We start from the raw sequence: 20,491 nt of genomic DNA on the forward strand, positions 1-20,491 counted from the left end.
AAGAGAAGAAAACAGAGAGGAGAGTATAAGACTTCCTGTGTATGAGTCTGTTGGCGTGACTGAGACATGGCATGGTTAAGTGGAAGGATTGTGTTGTAGACATGAGAAAGAATACAGCCAGAGGCACCCAGAAGAATACAGGGCAGAAGGAAGTGGAGAGAGAGAGAGAAGAGCTGGGGAGAGCAAATAGAGCGAGCATGGTGAGAGAAACATGGGGGGCGGGGGGTGTAGTCGGAACAAAAATAGCAGTGTTATAAGGAAAATAAGTGGCTGAGGAGAGAAGTCTGTGAGCTCGAGGGGGGTTAGGGGAGGAGAAGAGAGGAGAAGGGCAGGATGCCAGCTAGCATGGACTGTGAAATATGGAACAGGTACTCCTGATACGAGGGAGCACAAGGGCTGGCCTGTACCTTAGTATGCTAATACGCACCACAGGCTGCCATTCGCCTCTTCTGCCAGTGGTAAGGGAAATAATCCCTTTTGGTAGAGGGGAACTGGCTTCACAGTTGCTGAGCAACGCTGGCTTTTATCTAAACACAGAATCCTCCTATATCCAGGTTGAGCCCATTTCTGGGTATTTGGACTGCCTTTCACAGTTTGGGGAATCAGAGTCTGCTTTGGACCTAAAACGCCCTTGTTTTGTGGAATGAATTCCTCTTTTTCTTTTACAGAGCAAAGATGTGAGTGAGTCGAATACAGTCTACACAAGCTGTTGGGCCATTTGTTCTTTAGCTATATTGAAATTGTTTTTGGATTTCAACTTAACATGTTATTTCTGGGTTTGCAAGGAGTTCTCACTTGGAAGCCCCAAGGCAGCCCCAGTGCCTTGCAAAGCCCTCTGTATCTTTAGATACACGCCTGGTGAATCATTTCCTCTGAGCACTCGGGAGGCAGAGGCAGGTGGATCTCTCATGAGTTCTTGTTTTGAGACAGGTTTTCTCTATAGCCCTGGCTGTCTCTGTAGACCAGGCTGACCTTGAACTCAGATATTAAAAGTGAACCACCACTGCCTGGCACAGGAATAATTTTTTGGTTTTTGTTTTGTTTTTGTTTTGGGGAAACTTGGGGACTTGGGGTTTGTTTGTTTGTTTGTTTGTTTGTTTGTTTGTTTGTTTGTTTTTCAAAGCAGGGTTTCTCTGTGTATCAGCCTTGGCTGCCCTGGAACTCATGCTGATCAGGTTGGCCTCAAACTCACAGAAATCCACTTGCCTCTGCCTCCCAAGTCCTGGGATTAAAGGCATGAGCTACCACTGCCAGATGAAATAATGGTTTGTTTGGTTTTGTTTTTTTTTTTAAAGATTTATTTATTTTATGTATGTAAGTACACTGTAGCTGTCTTCAGACACACCAGAGGAGGGCATCAGATCTCATTACAGATGGTCGTGAGTCACCATGTGGTTGCTGGGAATTGAACTCAGGACCTCTGGAAGAGCAGTCAGCACTCTTAACTGCTGAGCCATCTCTCCAGCCCCTGAAACAATGGTTTTTTTACACATCCAAGTTAAAGTATATTTTATTTTTTTGAGACAAGGCCTTGCTCTGTAGTTGGCTTTGAACTTTCAACAATATAAACCTATACAAGTTCATTTTATTTATATGAAGTATGACATAGATATAGATTTTAAAAGTTTACCAGAGGGCTGGAGAGATGGCTCAGAGGTTAAGAGCACTGACTGCTCTTCCAGAGGTCCTGAGTTCAATTCCCAGCAACCACATGGTGGCTCACAACCATCTGTAAGGAGATCTGATGCCCTCTTCTGGTGTATCTGAAGATAGCTACAGTGTACTTATATATAATAAATGAATAAATCTTTAAAAAAAAAAAAAAGTTTACCAGAAACAAACTCAAAAGTTTGCATATTCCATCAGTCCCCGTAGGCTGGTTTTACCCAATAGTGTGGATTCTTGTAGTCCCACAGCCCATCTGATCATGACAAATCACTGAGCATCCAAAATCTTAGCAAGCATAGTAGACTGCTCACCGTGGATACAGCATAGTAGACTGCTCACCATGGATACAGCATAGTAGACTGCTCACCGTGGATACAGTCCTGTTTGTTCCTAGGCAGCAGTGTCCCCTCCTGGTGAATCTGGGTATTCTCCATTCTCTCCTCAGAACTCTTCTGATAAGCTGGAGTCTGATCCTAGCCCCTGGCTGACTAATCCTTCTATCCGGAGGACCTTCTTCCCAGATCCCCAGACGTACGTACCTGCTGTAGATATTTCTCCTGTAAGAAAAAACCATATACCTCATGGGCAAAAAAAAAAAAAAAAAAAAGCCTGTGGTCCCCTGGTTAATCACTTAAGATCTAAACATGTCATAATAGCAAACTCTGTTTCTTGGTTCAAGTAATTAGAATAATGTCTGTATTCTGAGTGAAACCAAATACTGTTTCTCTGCAGGAGCACCAAGGAAATTTCAGCGCTCAAGGGTATGTTGAAGCAGTTGCAGCCAGGGCCTCTGGGGCGGGCAGCCCGCATGGTGCTTTCTGCTGCCCATAAGGCACCTCCAGCCAGTGTCGTAAGCCCAAACAATAGCCATGGAGAACCAGATTCCAGTCATCCCGAGCGTGCAGGTGAGCCCATGATCTACCCTTACTGTGCCTGGCATTAACTTTCTTCCCTGACTCTACCACAGTACTAGAATAGCTCACCAGCTTCAAGTGAAACGGCAAAAATGGTCAGGGAAAAGAGAAATTAAGGGTCAGTAGTCAAGATAATTCTCAGCTACATAGAGAGCTGCAATCCAGCTCGAGTAACACAAGACCCAGTCTCAAAAGAAATGTCTGTGGTCGCCTAGGTCTTTCCTGGAGAGGGCGCTATTCCAGCTCGTTCCAGGAGGTTGGAGAGTCAGCATCTCAGAGTGTGGCCTCTATTTCATTGGTGACAAACACAAGGGAAGGACAAGGCCAGGCAGAAGTCACAGCTTTTTTACCCCCTTGAGATAAGCTCTCACCACTTAGTTCTTAGCTGGCTTAGAACTCACAGGATACCTGCCTCTGCCTCCCAAGTGCTGGGTTGAAGGTGTGTGCCACCACATCCTAGCTTTTTGCAACCTACTCACAGATACTGTGCCATTTGCTAGAAATCACTCAGAGGGGCTCTCAGTACAAACAGGCAGTAGATAATGGGAGTCGTTTCAGAGGCTGGAAGAGTAAAAGTCTATAATTTTTTTAAAAGGAGACTGAAAAGAAACCAAGCATTTGGGGGTATCTACTATTGATAAGGTACTGTGATCATGTAAGCACTTTGAAATACATTCGGTGCTGTACTGTTTCTGAAATTCTGAATAAAGAATGGCGACTATTGGTTTTTGTTACTACTCATTTGACAGGTATTTAGGGAATATCTCTGTGCTAGCCTCATATGGTACTAGAGATATCCATAATAAATAAAATAAAAGTGCTTATGTCTTAATAAAGAATTGCTATCTGTGTCACACAAGATAATGTAAAGCTAAACTATGATAAATACTTTGAAGGAGGGGAGGGAAGTGGGTGGGTGGGGAGCACTCTCATACAGGCAAAGGGGAGCGGGGAGGGCAGATGTGGGATGGGCTGGTGGAGGGGTAACTGGGAAGTAGAATATCATGGGATGGGTTGGTGGAGGGGGTAATCAGGAAATGGCATATCATTTGAGATATAAACAAATGGAATGATTAATAAAAACAATGCTTTGAAGGAAAAGACCATAGAATGACAAGATTTCAATCAGAGAATCCAGGGAAAGGCCTTGAAGGGATAAGTATGAAATGAGATTAAACAAGAAAAAACAAATTGGGCTGGAGAGATGGCTAGGTGGTTAAGAGCACTGACTGCTCTTCCAGAGGTCCTGAGTTCAAATCCCAGCAACCACATGGTAGCTCACAACCATCTGTAATGAGATCTGATGCCCTCTTCTGGTGTGTCTGAAGACAGCTACAGTGTACCAGTCTACTCATATACAATAAATAAATCTTTTTTTTAAAGATTTATTTATTATATATAAGTACACTGTAACTATCTTCAGACACACCAGAAGAGGGCATCGGATCCCATTACAGATGGTTGTGAGCCACCATGTGGTTGCTGGGAATTGAACTCATGACTTCTGGAAGAGCAGTCGGGTGCTCTTAACCGCTGAGCCATCTCTCCAGCCCAATAAATCTTTTTTAAAAAAGAAAAAGGAAAAAGTTAAGATAGAATATCTCAAAAGAAAAGTTAAAGTATGGCAGCCTCTTGTAAGTAGCTAGACTGTTTGATTTTGTTTTTCAAGAAAATGTCTCACTATTCATCCCCAATTGCCCTTGAGCCTGCCGCCCTCCAGCCTCAGCTTCCTGAGTGTGGGGCTTACATGTGTGTGTGACACCATACTGGGGTTATGTGGAAGTATTAACAAGAGTTTCTAACACAGAGCCCAGAGCAGAAGAACCAAACAGGAAGAACAATGCAAGCAGAGGGAAGAGGAGGAAAGTCCAGGAGCAAAGGAGGTAGGCAGCAGTCACCCCCAGCCCGCTACTCTCCTAAACCCTTCCTCATTCATCAGACTTGAAGATAGGCAGAAACTGGCCCTGACCTGAACCAGAATCAGAAACTATGCACACTGCACATGATCAAAATGTATATCTTATGTCTCAGGCCTATACTGCTAGCATTCAGGAAGCCTGTACATTTGACTGCTTCTAGGACTGCTAGACTACTGGGATATATCGCAAGTTTCAGAACAGCCTGAAATCAGTGGTTGCTGGTATCTATGGGGACAGACAGATGAATGTGGAGTGACTAACATGCATTTGGAGTTTCTTTGGGGGTTGATTTAAAAAAGTCCTAGAGGGCTAGAGAGATGGCTCAGTGGTTAAGAGCACTGACTGCCCTTCCAGAGGTCCTGAGTTCAAATCCCAGCAACCACATGATGGCTCACAACCATCTGTAATGAGATCCGATGCCCTCTCCTGGTGTGTCTGAAGACAGTGCCCACATACATGAAATAAATCTAAAAATAAAAAAAAGTCCTAGAAATACTCGGCTTGGAAGTATCTTTAGTCCATATTTCCAAAGGCTACTTTTACTGGTATGTATAATAATATCTCAATTTTAAAATTAAAAACTGCCAGGCATGATGTCATATGCTTTTAATCCCAGGAGCTAGAAGGCAGAGAGTGAGAACTTGAGTTGTGGGAAAGCCTGATCTACCTAGCAAGTTCTAGGTCATACAGGGCTACATAGTAAGACCCTATCTCAAAATTAATTTTTAAAAACTGAGGCCAAAGATAGAAACTTTGTTGTCAACTGCTCAAAGGTTAACTGCCTTCCTCCAAGTCTGTCATATCGAGTGGAAAAACAAGAACTCTGAGCTCCTGTTTCCACCCCCTATATGCTTGTTCTGGATTCTATTCCTTCAGCCCTTGTAGTCTCTCCCGGGTAGCTGACCTTACTGTTCCTTCCACAGACCGTTGTCCAGCTCAAGCTCTCAGCCAAATAGGAGGGCAACAGGAAGGACAAAGCAAAGACAGCAACGACCTCAGGCCAAAAGTGATGGCAGTGGTGTGCAGGCTACTGGACAGTGTCCCATTTGTACAGGTGAGCTGCATCGATCACCATGGGGGTGGGTGTCCTTCTAGACAGTTAGTGAGGTCCAATAGGAGACCCTGTCTCAAATAATCAGTTGGAGAAACAAGATATGCAGTATCACCCTCTGGCTCCCATAAGTGCATGCATATGGTACACACATGCCAGTCAGTTTTGTTATACACACACAAACAGAGAGAGAGAGAGAGAGAGAGAGAGAGAGAGAGAGAGAGAGAGAGAGAGAGTGAGTTTTGATTTGCCCAAGCCTGGTGGCAATGTTCTTTATGCTCATAGCTGACCTTTCCCAGTAGACTCAATGTTCTGTAAGGACAACCATATCCCTCTGCACCTAGTAAATGTCTGATGAATGTCTGACAGACATATGATAGTGTCTCTTGGGTTTGAAATACTCAGCCATGGGAGATTTTCCGAACATGCAGTGGCACTGTGGCAGCAGACACTGCCTTCAGCCTGAGAGCAGGCCCAGGTTAATTGTCCCCTTTCCTCCTCAGGTTCCTTCAGTATTGAGGCTCTTCCCCGGCATGCTGCCACTTGTGGAGAGAGCTCCCCACCCCAGCCAGCTTCTCCTACCTCCTTGTCTTCCTCAGAGTCTGTGCTGTGGGTGTCTTCCCCAGAGAGCTCGCCGCCACCATCTTCCTGGGTCCAATGCCCTATTTGTGAATTACAGTTCTCGGCAAGAGAAATAGAAGAACATGCCAGCGTGTGTGGGGAAGTTTTTCCAGCCTGAGCAGTGACATTCTGCTAACCCTTTCTTGATGTTGGAGCCTGGGGAATGGATCTCTTGTGGCTAAGAAGCATTGGTCCCCTCCCTTCTGTGATTACCTCAGGACTCTGCCTGCCTGAGGACACTTTGGACCCAGCTTGCTCCCCATTCCCGTTGCCAAGGCTGTGTCACTATGGTACCCAATTCTCATAAGGATATTTTCCCCTTAGAACATATTTGGTAGAATTGATGATCTCTCCAAGGCCTTAGAACACTATCTAGAATGTGATTTCCAATGCCCATTTCCCTGAAAGGAAAACGGAGGCTCACCTAGGGGGAAATACTGCCTGAAAATTATAAAGTCCTATGATGGTCTGGGAAGATGAGTGAGTCTTGAGCATGACACTGACACTGAGTCCCATCTGACCTTGACCTTCTATATCTTTCATGGGTGTCTGCCCCAGGTGTAATCAGATACTGCCCTGAAACTTCACACTACTTACCATAGGTGTGGAATGGACGTTCAGTGACACAAAAACCCCTCACAGGGTTCTTAAAGGAACCAGAGAGATTTCCTTCTAAGGAATAGGCGTGGCTGTAAAAGTTTGAGCAAATCTCGTTCTAACTATTTGAGATAGTTGGACCATAGTGTCTCCCCAAGGTCCCCTGGAGCTGCGATGGTCCAATTCTGCTTTGAAGAATTATGCACGCTTCCCTTTTCCCCAGGAGATGTCTTCATGTGGCACTAACACCCGTCCCCCTTATCCCCAAGGTACAGGGCAGGGAGAGAGCAGCTGGTCCTGGTGAAGGGAGGGCTTGGGGTGGGGCCTTGAGTGGGAATGAAAGAGCATGTGAGCCGCAGTCAAGGGAGAGGCAGAGCAGGAGTTCAAGCCTTCAGCCCCTGCCCACAGAAGTGGGTGCAGCCATGGATCCCCTTTCGGTAAGAGACCCTTGCTTCCCTCCCCTCCTCATCCCAGTCCCCAGGGGGATGCAGGGACAGCCTGCTGCTGTTGGTGGGAGAGCCCCTGGATTCCTGATCCAGGGCCTAGAAGAAAAGAGCAGGGAGCTGGACCTGGTAGAACAGGACGCAACAGTACCAAGGAGGGGAGATGCTCTCCAAGGTAGAAGGCAGAGTGAGAGTATCCGGTGGAGGGAAAGCACCTTAAGGTCCTACTAGAGTCTTTCATAGAGAAAGGGTTTAGGGAAAGTGCAGCTTAAAGACCCTCTGTGTGGGCATGTCTGAACTTGTCCTTCAGAGAGATGAGCAGCTACAAGATGGGAACTGGATTCCTGTCGGATGTGTATAGGTTAGGTGCCTAGTGCGGCCCCAACCACCTACTTTAATCACCTCTCTTCAGGGAACTAACTTGGGCCCTGTTATGTCTGATTTTTATAAGAATGGAAGTGGGCTGAGTAAATACTCCCCATACTAGCTTTTCCTACATGAGTCTACATAATAAAATGGTGAACAAGACAGTATGTGTTGCTGATCTGTGTTTGAGAGGAGGAAGGCATAATAGCTGATTACAGAAGGTAATCTTGGGAACTCAAGAGTGCTGTCCTCTCTCCTTCACCCAACCACAGCCCAACTGGACTGAGATTGTGAACAAAAAGCTCAAATTCCCCCCAACACTGCTGCGTGCTATCCAGGAGGGCCAGCTGGGTCTCGTGCAGCAGCTGCTGGAATCAGGCTCCGATCCCTCGGGTGCTGGGCCAGGTGGTCCTCTGCGGAATGTGGAAGAGTCTGAGGACCGCTCCTGGAGGGAAGCCCTTAATCTGGCCATCCGCCTGGGCCACGAGGTCATCACTGATGTTCTGCTGGCCAATGTCAAGTTTGACTTCCGGCAGATCCACGAAGCCCTGCTAGTGGCTGTGGACACAAACCAGCCAGCGGTAGTGCGTCGTCTGTTAGCTCGGCTGGAACGGGAGAAAGGTCGAAAAGTAGACACCAAGTCTTTCTCTTTAGCCTTCTTTGACTCATCAATCGATGGCTCCCGCTTTGCCCCTGGTGTTACTCCACTCACACTGGCCTGCCAGAAGGACCTGTATGAGATTGCCCAGCTGCTTATGGACCAGGGCCACACTATTGCTCGGCCCCACCCAGTTTCCTGTGCCTGCCTCGAGTGCAGCAATGCGCGCCGATATGACCTGCTGAAGTTCTCACTATCCCGAATCAACACCTACCGGGGCATTGCTAGCAGGGCTCACCTCTCGCTGGCCAGTGAGGATGCCATGCTGGCGGCCTTTCAGCTCAGCCGGGAGCTCAGGCGCCTTGCACGGAAGGAGCCTGAGTTTAAGGTTTGTCACCCTCCACACACACATTCTTTACTCCATCCTGCCCTCGGGCCCCATTTCTGTTGTTGCCCTGTGACAGGACTGGACTTTGTGCTGGGTGTTCTAGGAATTTTGAGAAGTGGGGAATGGCAAAAAAGGGTGGAGCTTCTTGTCTTAAGAGCTCCAATTTCATCCGGAACAGACTTTCATTCTAGTGACAGCCACTCCAGGGACATTTGACTTATTTGAGGGGTGCAGCTTCTACCTTAGGGTTCTCTAGATGTATTTAGGGGTACTCTAGACCCACCTAAGGGAAGAGAGAAGACTAGAAAGCCACTGAACAGGCTTAGATGTGACAAATAGAGCAGGTCCTTGGGGAGACCCAGTGTACGCTCACCTGGAGCGCTGTGTGTTGGGGCTCTCAAGCTTGTGATCATGGATGGAAAAGGGGGACAAGATGCCCCAGGACTTTATTCAGTGCCTCTGTGGATGGTCCTCATGGGCACTGCACAGAAAACTAGGAAAAGAAAGAGTAACCTATGGCTTTTGTGTTTCAGGAAGATTTTTTTTAAGATTTTTTTTTTTTTGAGCTGGGGACCGAACCCAGGGCCTTGCACTTCCTAGGTAAGCGCTCTACCACTGAGCTAAATCCCCAGCCCCATGATTTATTTAATTTATATGAGTACACTGTAGCTGTCTTCAGATACTCCAGAAGAGGGCATCAGATCCTATTACAGATGGTTGTGAGCCACCATGTGGTTGCTGGGAACTGAACTCAGGACCTCTGGAAGAACAGACAGTGCTCTTAACAGCTGAGCCATCCCTCCAGCCCATTCAGGAAGATTCTTAAGGGAAGAGGCATTTAAGCTTGTCTGTGGAAGAGGCTGGTTAGAGAAGATGAGCAGAGAAGGTAGTTGAGGTAGAGCTGAAGGCCTAGTGAAAGGTATGTCATGAGGGGCTGGAGACAGCTCCGTTGGGAGAGTGCCTGTGCATGAGCCCCAGACTTCGATCCCCAGAACTACACGTGGTGCATCACATCCCCAGCACCTGGGCAGTAGAGACAGAATGGTCAGAGTTCAAGAGCATCTCTGGCAGGTTGTAGGCCAGCCTGGAACACATGAGGCCTTACCTCAACAGCCCTACCCCCAAGAAGTATGAGGACCTGGGATGGAGTACCTGGTCAAGGCCTGGCATTATACCAATCCCGTTTGTCCATTGCTGAGTCCTTGGCATCCCGTGTGCCAAGCCAGACCATGCCTCAGTCCTCAAGGCTGCCATTAGGCAGGGAACCTATAAGGGTCTCATGAAAGCCTAGGACAAAGTTAGGCTAGAGAGCCAGGAGAATAAAAAGGTCCCCACCAGGAAGGAGCAGTGCTTTCAAGGGACTCTCCCATCTCTCACAGCTATGGGATGGGCAGGGCAGGAATTCTCATCCATGCCTTACAGGCAGAGAGACTGAAGTCTCAAAACACGTTTCCTCTCTGAGGGACAGTGCTAAAGGTAACCTGGGCCTTCAAAGACTGACTTGGAACCTCTCTGGAGAAAAAGCTCCAAATAAAACAGGATAGAGTGGGAAATATGCAGCCAAGAACTCCACATTCTTCTGCATCTCCTTAAACAGCCGGCACTGGTTCCATCTAAGGGCAGAAAAAGTAAATGAAATGAGCACAAGTGTAAGCAGTAGGGCAGTGGAGTGGCTCGGCAGGAAGGGCTGCTGCTGCTGCTCAAACCTGAAGACCTGAGCTCAACACCCAGGACTCAAATAAAAGTGGAAAGAGAACCAATTCTACAAAGTCGTTCTGGCCCACGCATGTGTGTGTATGTACCTGCACACATACCACACACGGTAACAATGTTTAAAGAAAATAGGAAGTCGGAGTCATAGTGGGACAGGAGTCAGGAATTAGAAGAGGAAAATCTGAGGAGCAGGCAAGCACGGTGGGTTTGGGTTGCAGTACCTTAACGATGCGGTAGGGAAAGCATCAGGTAAGTGAAGGCCACACAGGATTGATGAGGTAGCAGGAGAAAGGAACAGACCCAGTGGTGTCAGAGCTGACCCTGGCCCACAGTTTGGTGGAGGGGCAGGGACAGATTGGTCTGATGGCACACAACACTTTCTTACAGCCTCAGTACATTGCCCTGGAGTCTCTCTGCCAGGACTATGGCTTTGAGTTGCTGGGCATGTGCCGGAATCAGAGTGAGGTCACTGCAGTGCTCAATGACCTGGGCGAGGATAGTGAGACTGAGCCTGAGGCTGAGGGCCTGGGCCAGGCCTTTGAGGAGGGCATCCCTAACCTGGCAAGACTGCGGTTGGCTGTCAACTACAACCAGAAACAGGTCAGCTGGGCCCTCCCTTACCCTGGTCGCTTGTCCTGTCTCCTCTAAGGCATGTCCAAGTCAGCCTTATCCTTTGACTTTCTCTATCCTTGGGACTTGCTGAGACCTTGATACTGAGTGCCCTTCATATGAGCCCTTAACAGCAAGAGGGGGAGTTTCCCATCCTCCCCTGGTTACCTGCAGTCTGAGTACTAACAATCCTTAGAAAGCTAGTCACCACCAGGATCCCACACTCAGAGCTCATGCAGTCTGAGTACTAACGATCCTTAGAAAGCTAGTCACCACCAGGATCCCACATTCAGATCTCACGCAGACTTACCTTTGCCTCAAGCCTAATGAATAACTTTGGCCCCGACTTCTGCTGTTAGACTACAACACCTCACTCTATGCACTAAGGTGTTAAATGCCTGGTGATTTTTTCCCCCTGTCTCATTAGATGCCTTACCCAACAGCCAAGCTAAAGACAGGATCCCTGTCCAGTCCCCCACAGCCCGACTCTCATTCCCAGGCAGATAGCCTGACCCACAAAGCTCTCCTGTGTGGCTTCTCCATTGACCAGGTACTCATGACAGGAAACCCATATTCCATGCCCCTTCCCTCAAGATCCTTCATCCAGACTTCTATTACATATACCTACAGAGGCAGGGAACACTGAGAAGTCTGGGACTGAGACCCCCAAGTTGTACCCACTCCTGCCTGACTTCAAGAGTGTGGGGGTGAAGAGCCTTGGAGTTCATACTGAGGCCTACTGAAATCACTCCACTTGCCCATGGTCACGTGCCCCTCTCTTCTGGGTGGGCTGGCATGGAGACAAAAGGAGGCTTCAACCTCTGTGGCAGGAAGTAGGGCTCTGCCTCCAACCAGCTCCTTTGGCCTTCCTGCCTGGTGGCCATCTCCTCATGGCTCCTCTCTGCTTAGTTTGTAGCACACCCCATCTGCCAGCAAGTGCTGTCTTCCATTTGGTGTGGGAACCTGGCTGGCTGGCGCGGGAGCACCACCATCTGGAAGCTCTTTGTGGCCTTCCTCATCTTCCTCACCATGCCCTTCCTCTGCATTGGCTACTGGCTGGCGCCCAAGTCCCGGGTACTGAGAACAAGATGACTGATACCTTAGTTTGTGTTTTGGAAGCAAGCTCTCCACTGAGAGTGTGGGGGTGGATTGGAGGTGGGGACGGGCATTACAAAAACTGCCAGAGTGTGACAAGGCAAAGAGTGGAGAGGGCCACTCAGGCTCCCGACTGGGTGACCGAGAGGAGCGGGTTTAGGATAGTAGTAGTAAATCTTACCTTTCAATTTGGTTGAGTACGAAGTTGTCCTGTGAGGTACACCCCACCCCACCCCACCCCACAAAAAGATGGTTTGCAGTAATAACACTTACCTCACGCAGTTGTGAAGGAGAGAACAGGAGATAGGCCTCGTGCATCCTACGTTCTTAGTCCATGCCTAGATGAGTAGACGAACCTGAAGTGCAGACTCACGTGGGAGCCAAGTAGTCTAGAGGGCTTTAAGGACAAGCAACCACAGGCCTCTGTCAGCCATGCTTACACTCTCCCCCAAAGCTGGGCCGCCTGCTGAAGATCCCAGTGTTGAAGTTCCTGCTCCATTCTGCCTCCTATCTGTGGTTCCTGATCTTCTTGCTGGGAGAGTCTCTGGTCATGGAGACTCAGCTGAGCACCTTCAAAGGCCGCAGTCAGAGTGTCTGGGAGACTTCTCTGCATATGATTTGGGTCACAGGTATGTGTGAGAAAGCCCTTTACTGTGGCTAGCTACCAAGGGCCTTGTGGCCCCGTCTGGCACTGGGCCCCAATAAAACTTGGCCACACTGAGCAGGCTAATCATTTAGACACCCTGAAAATCAAGATCTTAAAATGGAGCTGGGTGCTATGGTGCATCACGGTAACCCCAACCCTCAGGACGCTAAGGCACATTCAAAGCCAACCAGGGATGCATAGCAAGACTTTGTCTCAAAGGGGTGAGTGGTTAAGAGGACTCAGTGAGCAAAAAGCACTTGCTGCCAAGCCCGATGACCTGAGTTCAATACCTGAGATGAACCTGATGGGAAGAGAACCAATTCCCACAAGCTGTCCTCTGACCTCCACACAATGCATGCAAGTGCCCATGCATTCATGCACACGCACACACGCACGCACACACACACACACACACGCCCCACATCGATAGATAAATGTTTAATATTTATTTTTTAACTATTAAAAATAAATAATAAAAAGGAGTCCTTAAATATTTGCCCAAATATGATTTGGTGGACCAGGAAGAACAGTAGTCCACCACCACCCCATGCTGCTTGCTTTCCGAGTATCACCTGCCTAGTTACTTGTGCCAGTCACGTGGATCCTGAGATCCGTCTGCAACAAGGAGGGGCTCCCCTTTTGTTCCAGAAGGTCACTCTGCACTTGGATGGATTAGATGTTTCAGCTCCCCACTCCCACAAAAGCCCTGCCTTTGCAGCCTGGCTATGTCCTAGAAGGAGGAAGGGAGCTTGGCTTCCTCCTCTCCTCGCCCTCCCTGGACACCCTCCTGTCCCCTTCCAGGCTTTCTGTGGTTTGAGTGTAAGGAGGTGTGGATCGAGGGCTTGCGAAGCTACCTCCTGGACTGGTGGAACTTCCTGGACGTGGTCATCCTGTCTCTGTACCTGGCATCCTTTGCACTGCGCCTCCTCCTGGCTGGACTTGCCTACATGCACTGCCGGGACGCCTCAGACAGCAGCACCTGCCGATACTTCACCACAGCTGGTGAGGAGCCTGTCCTCATCACCTCTCCCTTTACTGTGGTACAGTACCCAGCAAAGCAGCTCAGAGAGGAAGGGTTTGTTTAGGTTTGTTGTTTGACGTTGTGGTGGGTGCAGAGGCAGCTGGTCTCAGTGTGTCCATAGTCAGGAAGCAGATGAGCACTGGGGCTCAGTCTCTCTCTCTCTGTCCCCCTCCCCCTCTCCTTCTTCCCCCTTTCCCTCTCCTTCTCCCTCTCTCTCCTTTATAGTTAGTCCAGGCACCCAGTCACGTTCAGCATTCAGTCTTCCCTCCTCAGTAAAACCTCTCTGGAAACACCATGACATCTATCTAGAGCTGTGTCTCCTAGGTGATTCTAAATCAGTCCTGCTGATAGCGGAGACTAAATCACAGTGCCTCAGCCCAGCCATGAGTCCCGGGTGAGCCTTTACTCAATCACCTCCCCACCCCCCTGCAGAGCGAAGTGAGTGGCGCACAGAGGACCCCCAGTTCCTGGCCGAGGTGCTCTTTGCTGTCACGAGCATGCTCAGTTTCACCCGATTGGCGTATATTCTGCCAGCTCACGAATCATTGGGCACTCTGCAGATCTCCATTGGCAAGATGATTGACGACATGATCCGGTGTGTGCTCTCCCGCCTGTGGCTACTCCTCCCTGATCTTCTGAAATCCTCAGCTTGACCTGTGCCGTGTGCCTCTCACAGAACTGTGAGCACCAGCAGTCTCTGAACCCTACCTAGGACCTAGAGGCAGAATCTGGAAACACAAACCTCCCCTCAGCAGGGAGGCTGACAGTTCCCAACCCAACCACAATTACAAACAACCAATAGCAGAAACAGCCCCTGGTGTCCCAATTCTGTACAACTCTATGCCTCACTTTGTCCCTCTTCTAGAAATTGAAGTCAAAAGGGCACAAAATAAAAATAAAATAAGCAAAGAGTCAGAAGGCCTCCCCTTCCCCAATTCCTTTTCCCAGAGCCTGCCTTGTAGGGTGGAGACACACTCTGACCCTTCCAAATCCTACTCCTTGACAGGTTCATGTTCATCCTCATGATCATCCTGACTGCCTTCCTCTGCGGCCTCAACAACATCTATGTGCCCTACCAGGAGACGGAGAAGCTGGGCAAGTAAGCTGAGCCTGGGGTCGAGGCCGGGGCCCAGGCGGGCCGGGGAGCTGGGAGGCTGAGGCCTTTTGTCTTAGCACGTAACTCTCTTACTTGTGCAAGCTCGTTGATTCTCTCTGACACTAACTCATTCACTCATGCATTCCCTTGTTTCCAACCCTGCTGTTTGAAAAATGCCAGTCATTAAATGAAGAAAGTCACCGGCACCCACGCCCTGTATGAGCAGCCCATTGTGGTTTTGCTGCGATCTGTTTCTCTTTCTTTTTTTCTCTTGCAACACTTTTTGTTTTTTGTTTGTTTGTTTTTGAGATTGGGTCTCACTATGTAGCTATGGCTGTCTTGGAGCTTGCAGTGTAGACCAAGGTGACCTCAAATTCACAGAGATCTGCCTGCCTCTGCCTCACCGGTGCTGGTTAAAGGCATGCAGCACCACACATTAGAGGAGGATTTGGCCCTTGGTGAAGAGCACCTCTCCATTGGAAAGGTGCCCTTTACTAATGGAGGGATTCTGGCCTAGATTACTTGCAATCTGTACCCACCGGATTCAACCTCTGAAGATGATTTTGAGGGTGAGTGGGGTTTGAGATAGGCTCTCAAGTAACTTGGACTTGATCTAAAACTGATGCTCCTGTCTCTACCCTCAAGTGCTAGAATGCCAGGTGTGTATTGCCCCACCCAGCCATGGATAGCTTTACTGAAAGAGTTCCTGCCGTGGTCTGAGACAGTGACTCTCCACTTCTGTCACTTGTTTGACATTTATTATCTTGCGTCCTTCTAACAGAGTACTTGTTCCTAGCTCTGCATGGTGATGCATGCCTATAATCTCAGTGCGGGAGGTAGGGACAGGAGGATCAGAAGTTCAAGGTCATCCTCAGCTGTTTAACAAGTTCCAGGCCAGCTCAGGACTTCGTGTCAAAGGGAAGAGAACTGTTGAGGTGGCTCAGGAGGTAAAGGGGCTTCCCAGGAACAACATGGTGAAAGGCAAGAACTGACTCCTGCAAGTCGTCTGACCTCCACACCTCCTGCGTTTTGAAGAAAGACACACATACATGCACACAGAGAAATAAGTAAAAAAAAAAATAATTAAAAACAAGAAAATGTAAACAAACCTTAAAGCATTTTGGCTGGAGATCTCAGGTGAGGTAAATGGCGGGCATATGGCTCAGGGTAGCTAGGAATATGGAAAATTAGCAAGTAGAGGTCTAACGCATTGGGTCAAATTTAGGAAGGTCTGCCTTGATGCTGTATGGAGGACAGAGTGACAAAAGCAATGCCGTTTACCTATGGCGGGCTAGAGCCAAGACACAGAGAGTCAGAGGGCAGAGGGCAGAGTAGTATGGTCAGGACAGTGAGCGCTTGATGAGTGCATTCTGTTGGGTTCCTTGGGGGAAAGACAGACCAAGAGGGGAGGGCTTCCTGGAAGAGGCAGCACCGGGGCTATTGCCTCTGTGCTCTAGGGCACACGTACTCTCCCACCTATGCCAGGAAATTTTCTTAACTTGTTGTGCCTTCCTCTTTTATCTCGCTTGCAGTCACAGCAACCAACATGATTTTTTTCAAATATACTTCAGATGTCCTTCTCCATCTGGAACTCTTTCTAAAGTTGGGAGGCCACAGTAGAGACTTTAGCGTTATTCTATAAGGCCCGTATCTGTGTAGTTCGTAACAGCCTCTCATAAGCCATTCTCTCTTCTTTCCATCACACCCTCATCCTAAGCCTTCCCCAGAACATGCAGGCCTTGGGACAGGATCCTGCTTGTCTGGTACCTCGTGGTGTGCTTAGCCCCCTGTGTTAAGTAAATATTGGTTGGCCAAAAGAATAAAGGTGGAGGGGCTGGAGAGACACGCAGCAGCCGAGAGGCTTACTGCTCGTGCAGAGGACTCAGGACTCAGCACCCAAATAGTGGCTCACAGCCATCTGTAACTCCAATTCTAGGGGATCCAATGCTTCCTTCCTCCTCCCTCTCCAGGTTCCTGCACCCACATGGTGCTCTCCCACACACACTCAGGATACACACCAATACACAAGTAAAATAAAATAAGTTTTTAGATAAATAACTAAGAAACACAAGTGTCTGTATTCACAAGGGTGGCCCATACGGATTCATGGACATCAAAGGCCTTGGCTGTGTCTTCAGAGGAGGGGAGTCTGTCTGGGTGGAACCCAGGCTTCTCTCCCAACCGGATCCCCGTTTTCCTCTCCTCTGTTTGGCCCACCATGCCAGTTTCAACGAAACGTTCCAGTTCCTCTTCTGGACCATGTTTGGCATGGAAGAGCACTCTGTGGTGGACATGCCCCAGTTCCTGGTGCCTGAGTTCGTGGGCCGGGCCATGTACGGCATCTTTACCATCGTCATGGTGATTGTGCTACTCAACATGCTCATCGCCATGATCACCAACTCCTTCCAGAAGATCGAGGTGCGTGACCCCAGCCAGGCTAGGTGGGGAGGGACAGGGAACAGAGACCCTCGGGGTCCTGCCCTGCTCTCACTTTTATTTTATGGCTCTGGACAATTTCTCCTCTAAACAACTAGGATCTCAGCACTGTTGTTGGTTTGGTCAGACTCCAAGTCTAATGCTCTCTGCACTTGGTGGTGGTGATGGGTGTGGGTGTGGGTGTGGGTGGTGGTGATGGTGATGGTGGTGTGGGTGGTGGTGGTGGTGATGGGTGTGGGTGTGCGTGTGGGTGGTGGTGATGGTGATGGTGGTGTGGGTGGTGGTGGTGGTGATGGGTGTGGGTGTGGGTGGTGGTGATGGTGATGATGGTGTGGGTGTGGGTGGTGGTGATGGTGATGATGGTGTGGGCGGTGGTGGTGGTGGTGGTGGTGGCAGCAGCAGCATTTTAGAGCATTGTATAAAAGTAAGGGGGGGACACTAGAAGGAAGCAGATGGGTCAGCGTTGCAGGCTTGAGAATAGACTGAGCACTGAGAATGGGAAAGGGGACTGTGGGTGGTTGGTGGGGAGGAACACAAGCAAGAGTAAGAGAGGGGAAGGCAAAAGAGACATCGCCTGAGTGAGCAGAGTGGCCGTGCCAGCACGGACCTGCCATAGCCTCCTGCCTCGGTCCCCAGGACGATGCTGATGTAGAGTGGAAGTTTGCTCGCTCCAAGCTCTACCTGTCCTACTTCCGAGAGGGTCTGACGCTGCCTGTGCCTTTTAACATCCTGCCATCCCCAAAGGCTGCCTTCTACCTTCTCAGGTGATGGCCTCAGAGGTCTGGCCCCTGTACACCACCCAGCTCCTGCACCCCAACCCACCCACTAACATCTTTTCACCATGGTGATCTCTCAGGAGGATTTTCCGGTTCATTTGCTGTGGCTCCTCCTGTTGCAAAGCCAAGAAGTCGGACTATCCCCCAATCCCGACCTTTGTGAGTTCCTTTGCAGACTGTTGTTTCCTCACCTGTCTTACCTAAGCCATCAGTGTGTCCCCAGAGAACCTGCTTCCAATTCCCACTCTGTCATACGGCCTCCATTTTCATCTTCCTGCTTCTGATTCCTACACCTCTAGTCCCACATCCTGCGGCCTCAACATAATCCACGCCACCTCCACCCCAAGCCCGGGCTCCAGACAAAGAGGCTGTAAGACCTGCTTGGGTGATTTAACTTGGGCAAAGCCCCCTGAGGAATGAGAAGGCTGCGGAGGCAGCTGGACATCCAAGGGGCTCACCTACCTCCTGTCATCCGCACCGTAACTCAGCCTGTCCGAGCATGAGAGCTTTCCTGGTCTGGACCACTGCTGCCAGTCCTATAGGGCTCTTTCCATCCCACGCCACCCCCACCTCTCAGTCTTCATGCACTCACTGTCCTCTCACAGTCTATTTTCCCAGTTGGCCCCCATCTGTCCTGCAGGACTGCACTGTTCCCTTCAGGCCAGGGACAGAAAGCCTGCCTCGATGTTGCCTTTCTCTTTTACTCTTGGTCAGGGCAGAGATGGAAAGGAAGGTAGAGAATTCACTCTGCCTTCCATTGCAGACCAACCCTGGGGCAAGGGCGGGGCCTGGGGAAGGAGAACATGTGTCCTACCGCCTTCGAGTCATCAAGGCTCTGGTGCAGCGCTACATAGAGACTGCCCGGCGCGAGTTCGAGGAGACCCGTCGGAAAGGTCAGAGGCTCACTTGTAGTGCTCTCCCCTTAGCTCACCTGGGAAGGGTGCCTACACCAGACTTCTCACTCTCCATACTCCACACCATTAGGATCCAGTCCCGTCCTCTCTGCCCTAGAAAGGCACAGTTTACCCATCTGGCTCCTTGACTTGGTTCCTCTGCCTTTACTTACTTACATGTTGTTGTGTTCTCATTCCCTCAGTCTTGTGAGCTCAGATACTGAGCTCCCCTTTTCGCCTCCCCCTCCCATTTCCTTCTTCCTGTCTTACTAAGTTGCCTAGGCAGGTCTTGAGCTCACTCTGAGGCCTAGGCTGACTTAGAAATCTCCCAACTAGATGGGATTACCGGCCTGCACTACCAACCCCAGCTAAGGCTTTTCTCCTTTGTCGCTGACCTTCCATTAATGCTCGAATTTACCTGACCCCTCAGTTCCTCCAGTCTTCCTTTAGAATTTAGATAGGGTGTCCCTGGATTCAGTAGGGTGGGGTGCGGATAGACAGAAGAGGTACTGAGCAGGCAGGCTCTCCTCTGAAAGACCTGCCCTGATTCATCTCAGATCTGGGCAACAGACTGACAGAGCTGACCAAGACTGTGTCTCGACTGCAAAGCGAGGTGGCCAGTGTGCAGAAGACTGTGGCAGCGGGAGGGGCGCTGCGGCCTCCGGATGGCGCCAGCATCCTCAGTCGGTACATCACCCGAGTGCGCAACAGCTTCCAGAACCTGGGCCCCCCTGCCCCTGACACCCCCGCAGAGCTGACGATGCCTGGGATTGTGGAGACCGAAGTCTCCTTAGAAGATAGCCTTGATGCTACAGGAGAGGCTGGGACTCCAGCTTCTGGAGAGTCCAGCTCTTCCTCCTCGGCCCATGTGCTGGTACACAGGGAGCAAGAAGCAGAGGGGGCAGGGGACTTGCCCCTGGGGGAAGATCTGGAGACCAAGGGCGAGTCCTAAGGCAACAGAAGGGTCTTTTCTGTCTCTAAGTGCAGCTGCCTAGTTGGGTAGAGCCAGGGTCTCACAGTAGAAGACCATGGTACTTTTTTTTTTTTTTTTGCCTCAGTAAAGTTTCTGCTGTGGAAGTCAGATGATCATCTCCATCTCTTAATAACCTAAGATCCCTTCCTTCACTCCCCTAAAATGGATGCTGTGTGAGGAGGGAAGAAAGAGCTTGCTTTGAGTTCTGGGGTTTAGAATCCTACTTTGGGATTCCTCAGGTCTTTAAAGGAAAAAGTTCTGGCCTAGGAGACTAGAGGACTGGGAGACTGGAGGCCTGCCAGTGGGTAGGCCTGAGAGTGGGTGGGCCTGAGAGTGGGAAGGCCTGAGAGTGGGAAGGCCTGAGAATAGGTAGGCCTGAGAGTGGGGGAGCCTGAGAATGGGTGGGCCTGAGAGTGGGGAGGCCTGAGAGTGGGGAGGCCTGGAGGTAGTGCCCTTTCTTGACCTTGCATTTCTCTTCATGGCTGGGTATCCATCTATCCCTTCCCTGCCTTGATGGTGGCTGTGAGGCCCCTGAGGCTGTTGAAAAGCATCAGGTACAGAGGTTACAATGTATGACTAGGATGAACAGGAAATTAGTTTCAATCCCTCGACTTTCAAGCCTGCCAGGGACAAATGACATCATGCAATAAACCAGTCATAAAAGCCCA

The 20,491-nt window shown here is 49.6% G+C and overlaps 2 protein-coding genes across 9 annotated transcripts in view; both read left to right on the forward strand.

The window, feature by feature from the left end:
• Xndc1 (Xrcc1 N-terminal domain containing 1) overlaps positions 1-7,741 on the forward strand; it is a 20,316-nt gene extending 12,575 nt beyond the window's left edge. For 6 of the 7 annotated variants that reach the window (XM_006229904.5, XM_006229906.5, XM_063285652.1 and 3 more), the window contains 5 exons: positions 2,114-2,199; positions 2,401-2,573; positions 4,390-4,465; positions 5,425-5,555; positions 6,056-7,741. In XM_006229904.5, coding sequence (XP_006229966.1) covers positions 2,114-2,199; positions 2,401-2,573; positions 4,390-4,465; positions 5,425-5,555; positions 6,056-6,291 — 702 coding nt within the window. In that variant the 3' untranslated portion in view covers positions 6,292-7,741. The remainder of the gene's footprint in view (positions 1-2,113; positions 2,200-2,400; positions 2,574-4,389; positions 4,466-5,424; positions 5,556-6,055) is intronic. The other variant, XM_063285586.1, reaches the window with a different exon arrangement.
• Trpc2 (transient receptor potential cation channel subfamily C member 2) lies at positions 7,141-20,489 on the forward strand. Of its 2 annotated transcripts, XM_008759812.4 has the most exons (14): positions 7,256-7,360; positions 7,801-8,565; positions 10,666-10,878; positions 11,797-11,961; positions 12,437-12,611; positions 13,430-13,630; positions 14,082-14,244; positions 14,656-14,748; positions 16,971-17,163; positions 17,818-17,945; positions 18,038-18,116; positions 18,721-18,850; positions 19,408-20,128; positions 20,193-20,489. In XM_008759812.4, exons 1-13 carry the CDS (start codon positions 7,256-7,258, stop codon positions 19,800-19,802), a joined length of 2,805 nt encoding a protein of 934 aa, XP_008758034.2. In that variant the 3' UTR covers positions 19,803-20,128; positions 20,193-20,489. The 2 variants fall into 2 exon arrangements, with proteins under 2 accessions (NP_072160.2, XP_008758034.2); NM_022638.3 differs by lacking the exons at positions 7,256-7,360; positions 20,193-20,489 and adding an exon at positions 7,141-7,207 and having other exon boundaries at positions 7,852-8,565.
• The last annotated feature ends 2 nt before the right edge of the window (positions 20,490-20,491 follow it).

Source organism: Rattus norvegicus, chromosome 1 (assembly GCF_036323735.1).
Source record: "Rattus norvegicus strain BN/NHsdMcwi chromosome 1, GRCr8, whole genome shotgun sequence".
Lineage (NCBI taxonomy): Eukaryota > Metazoa > Chordata > Mammalia > Rodentia > Muridae > Rattus > Rattus norvegicus.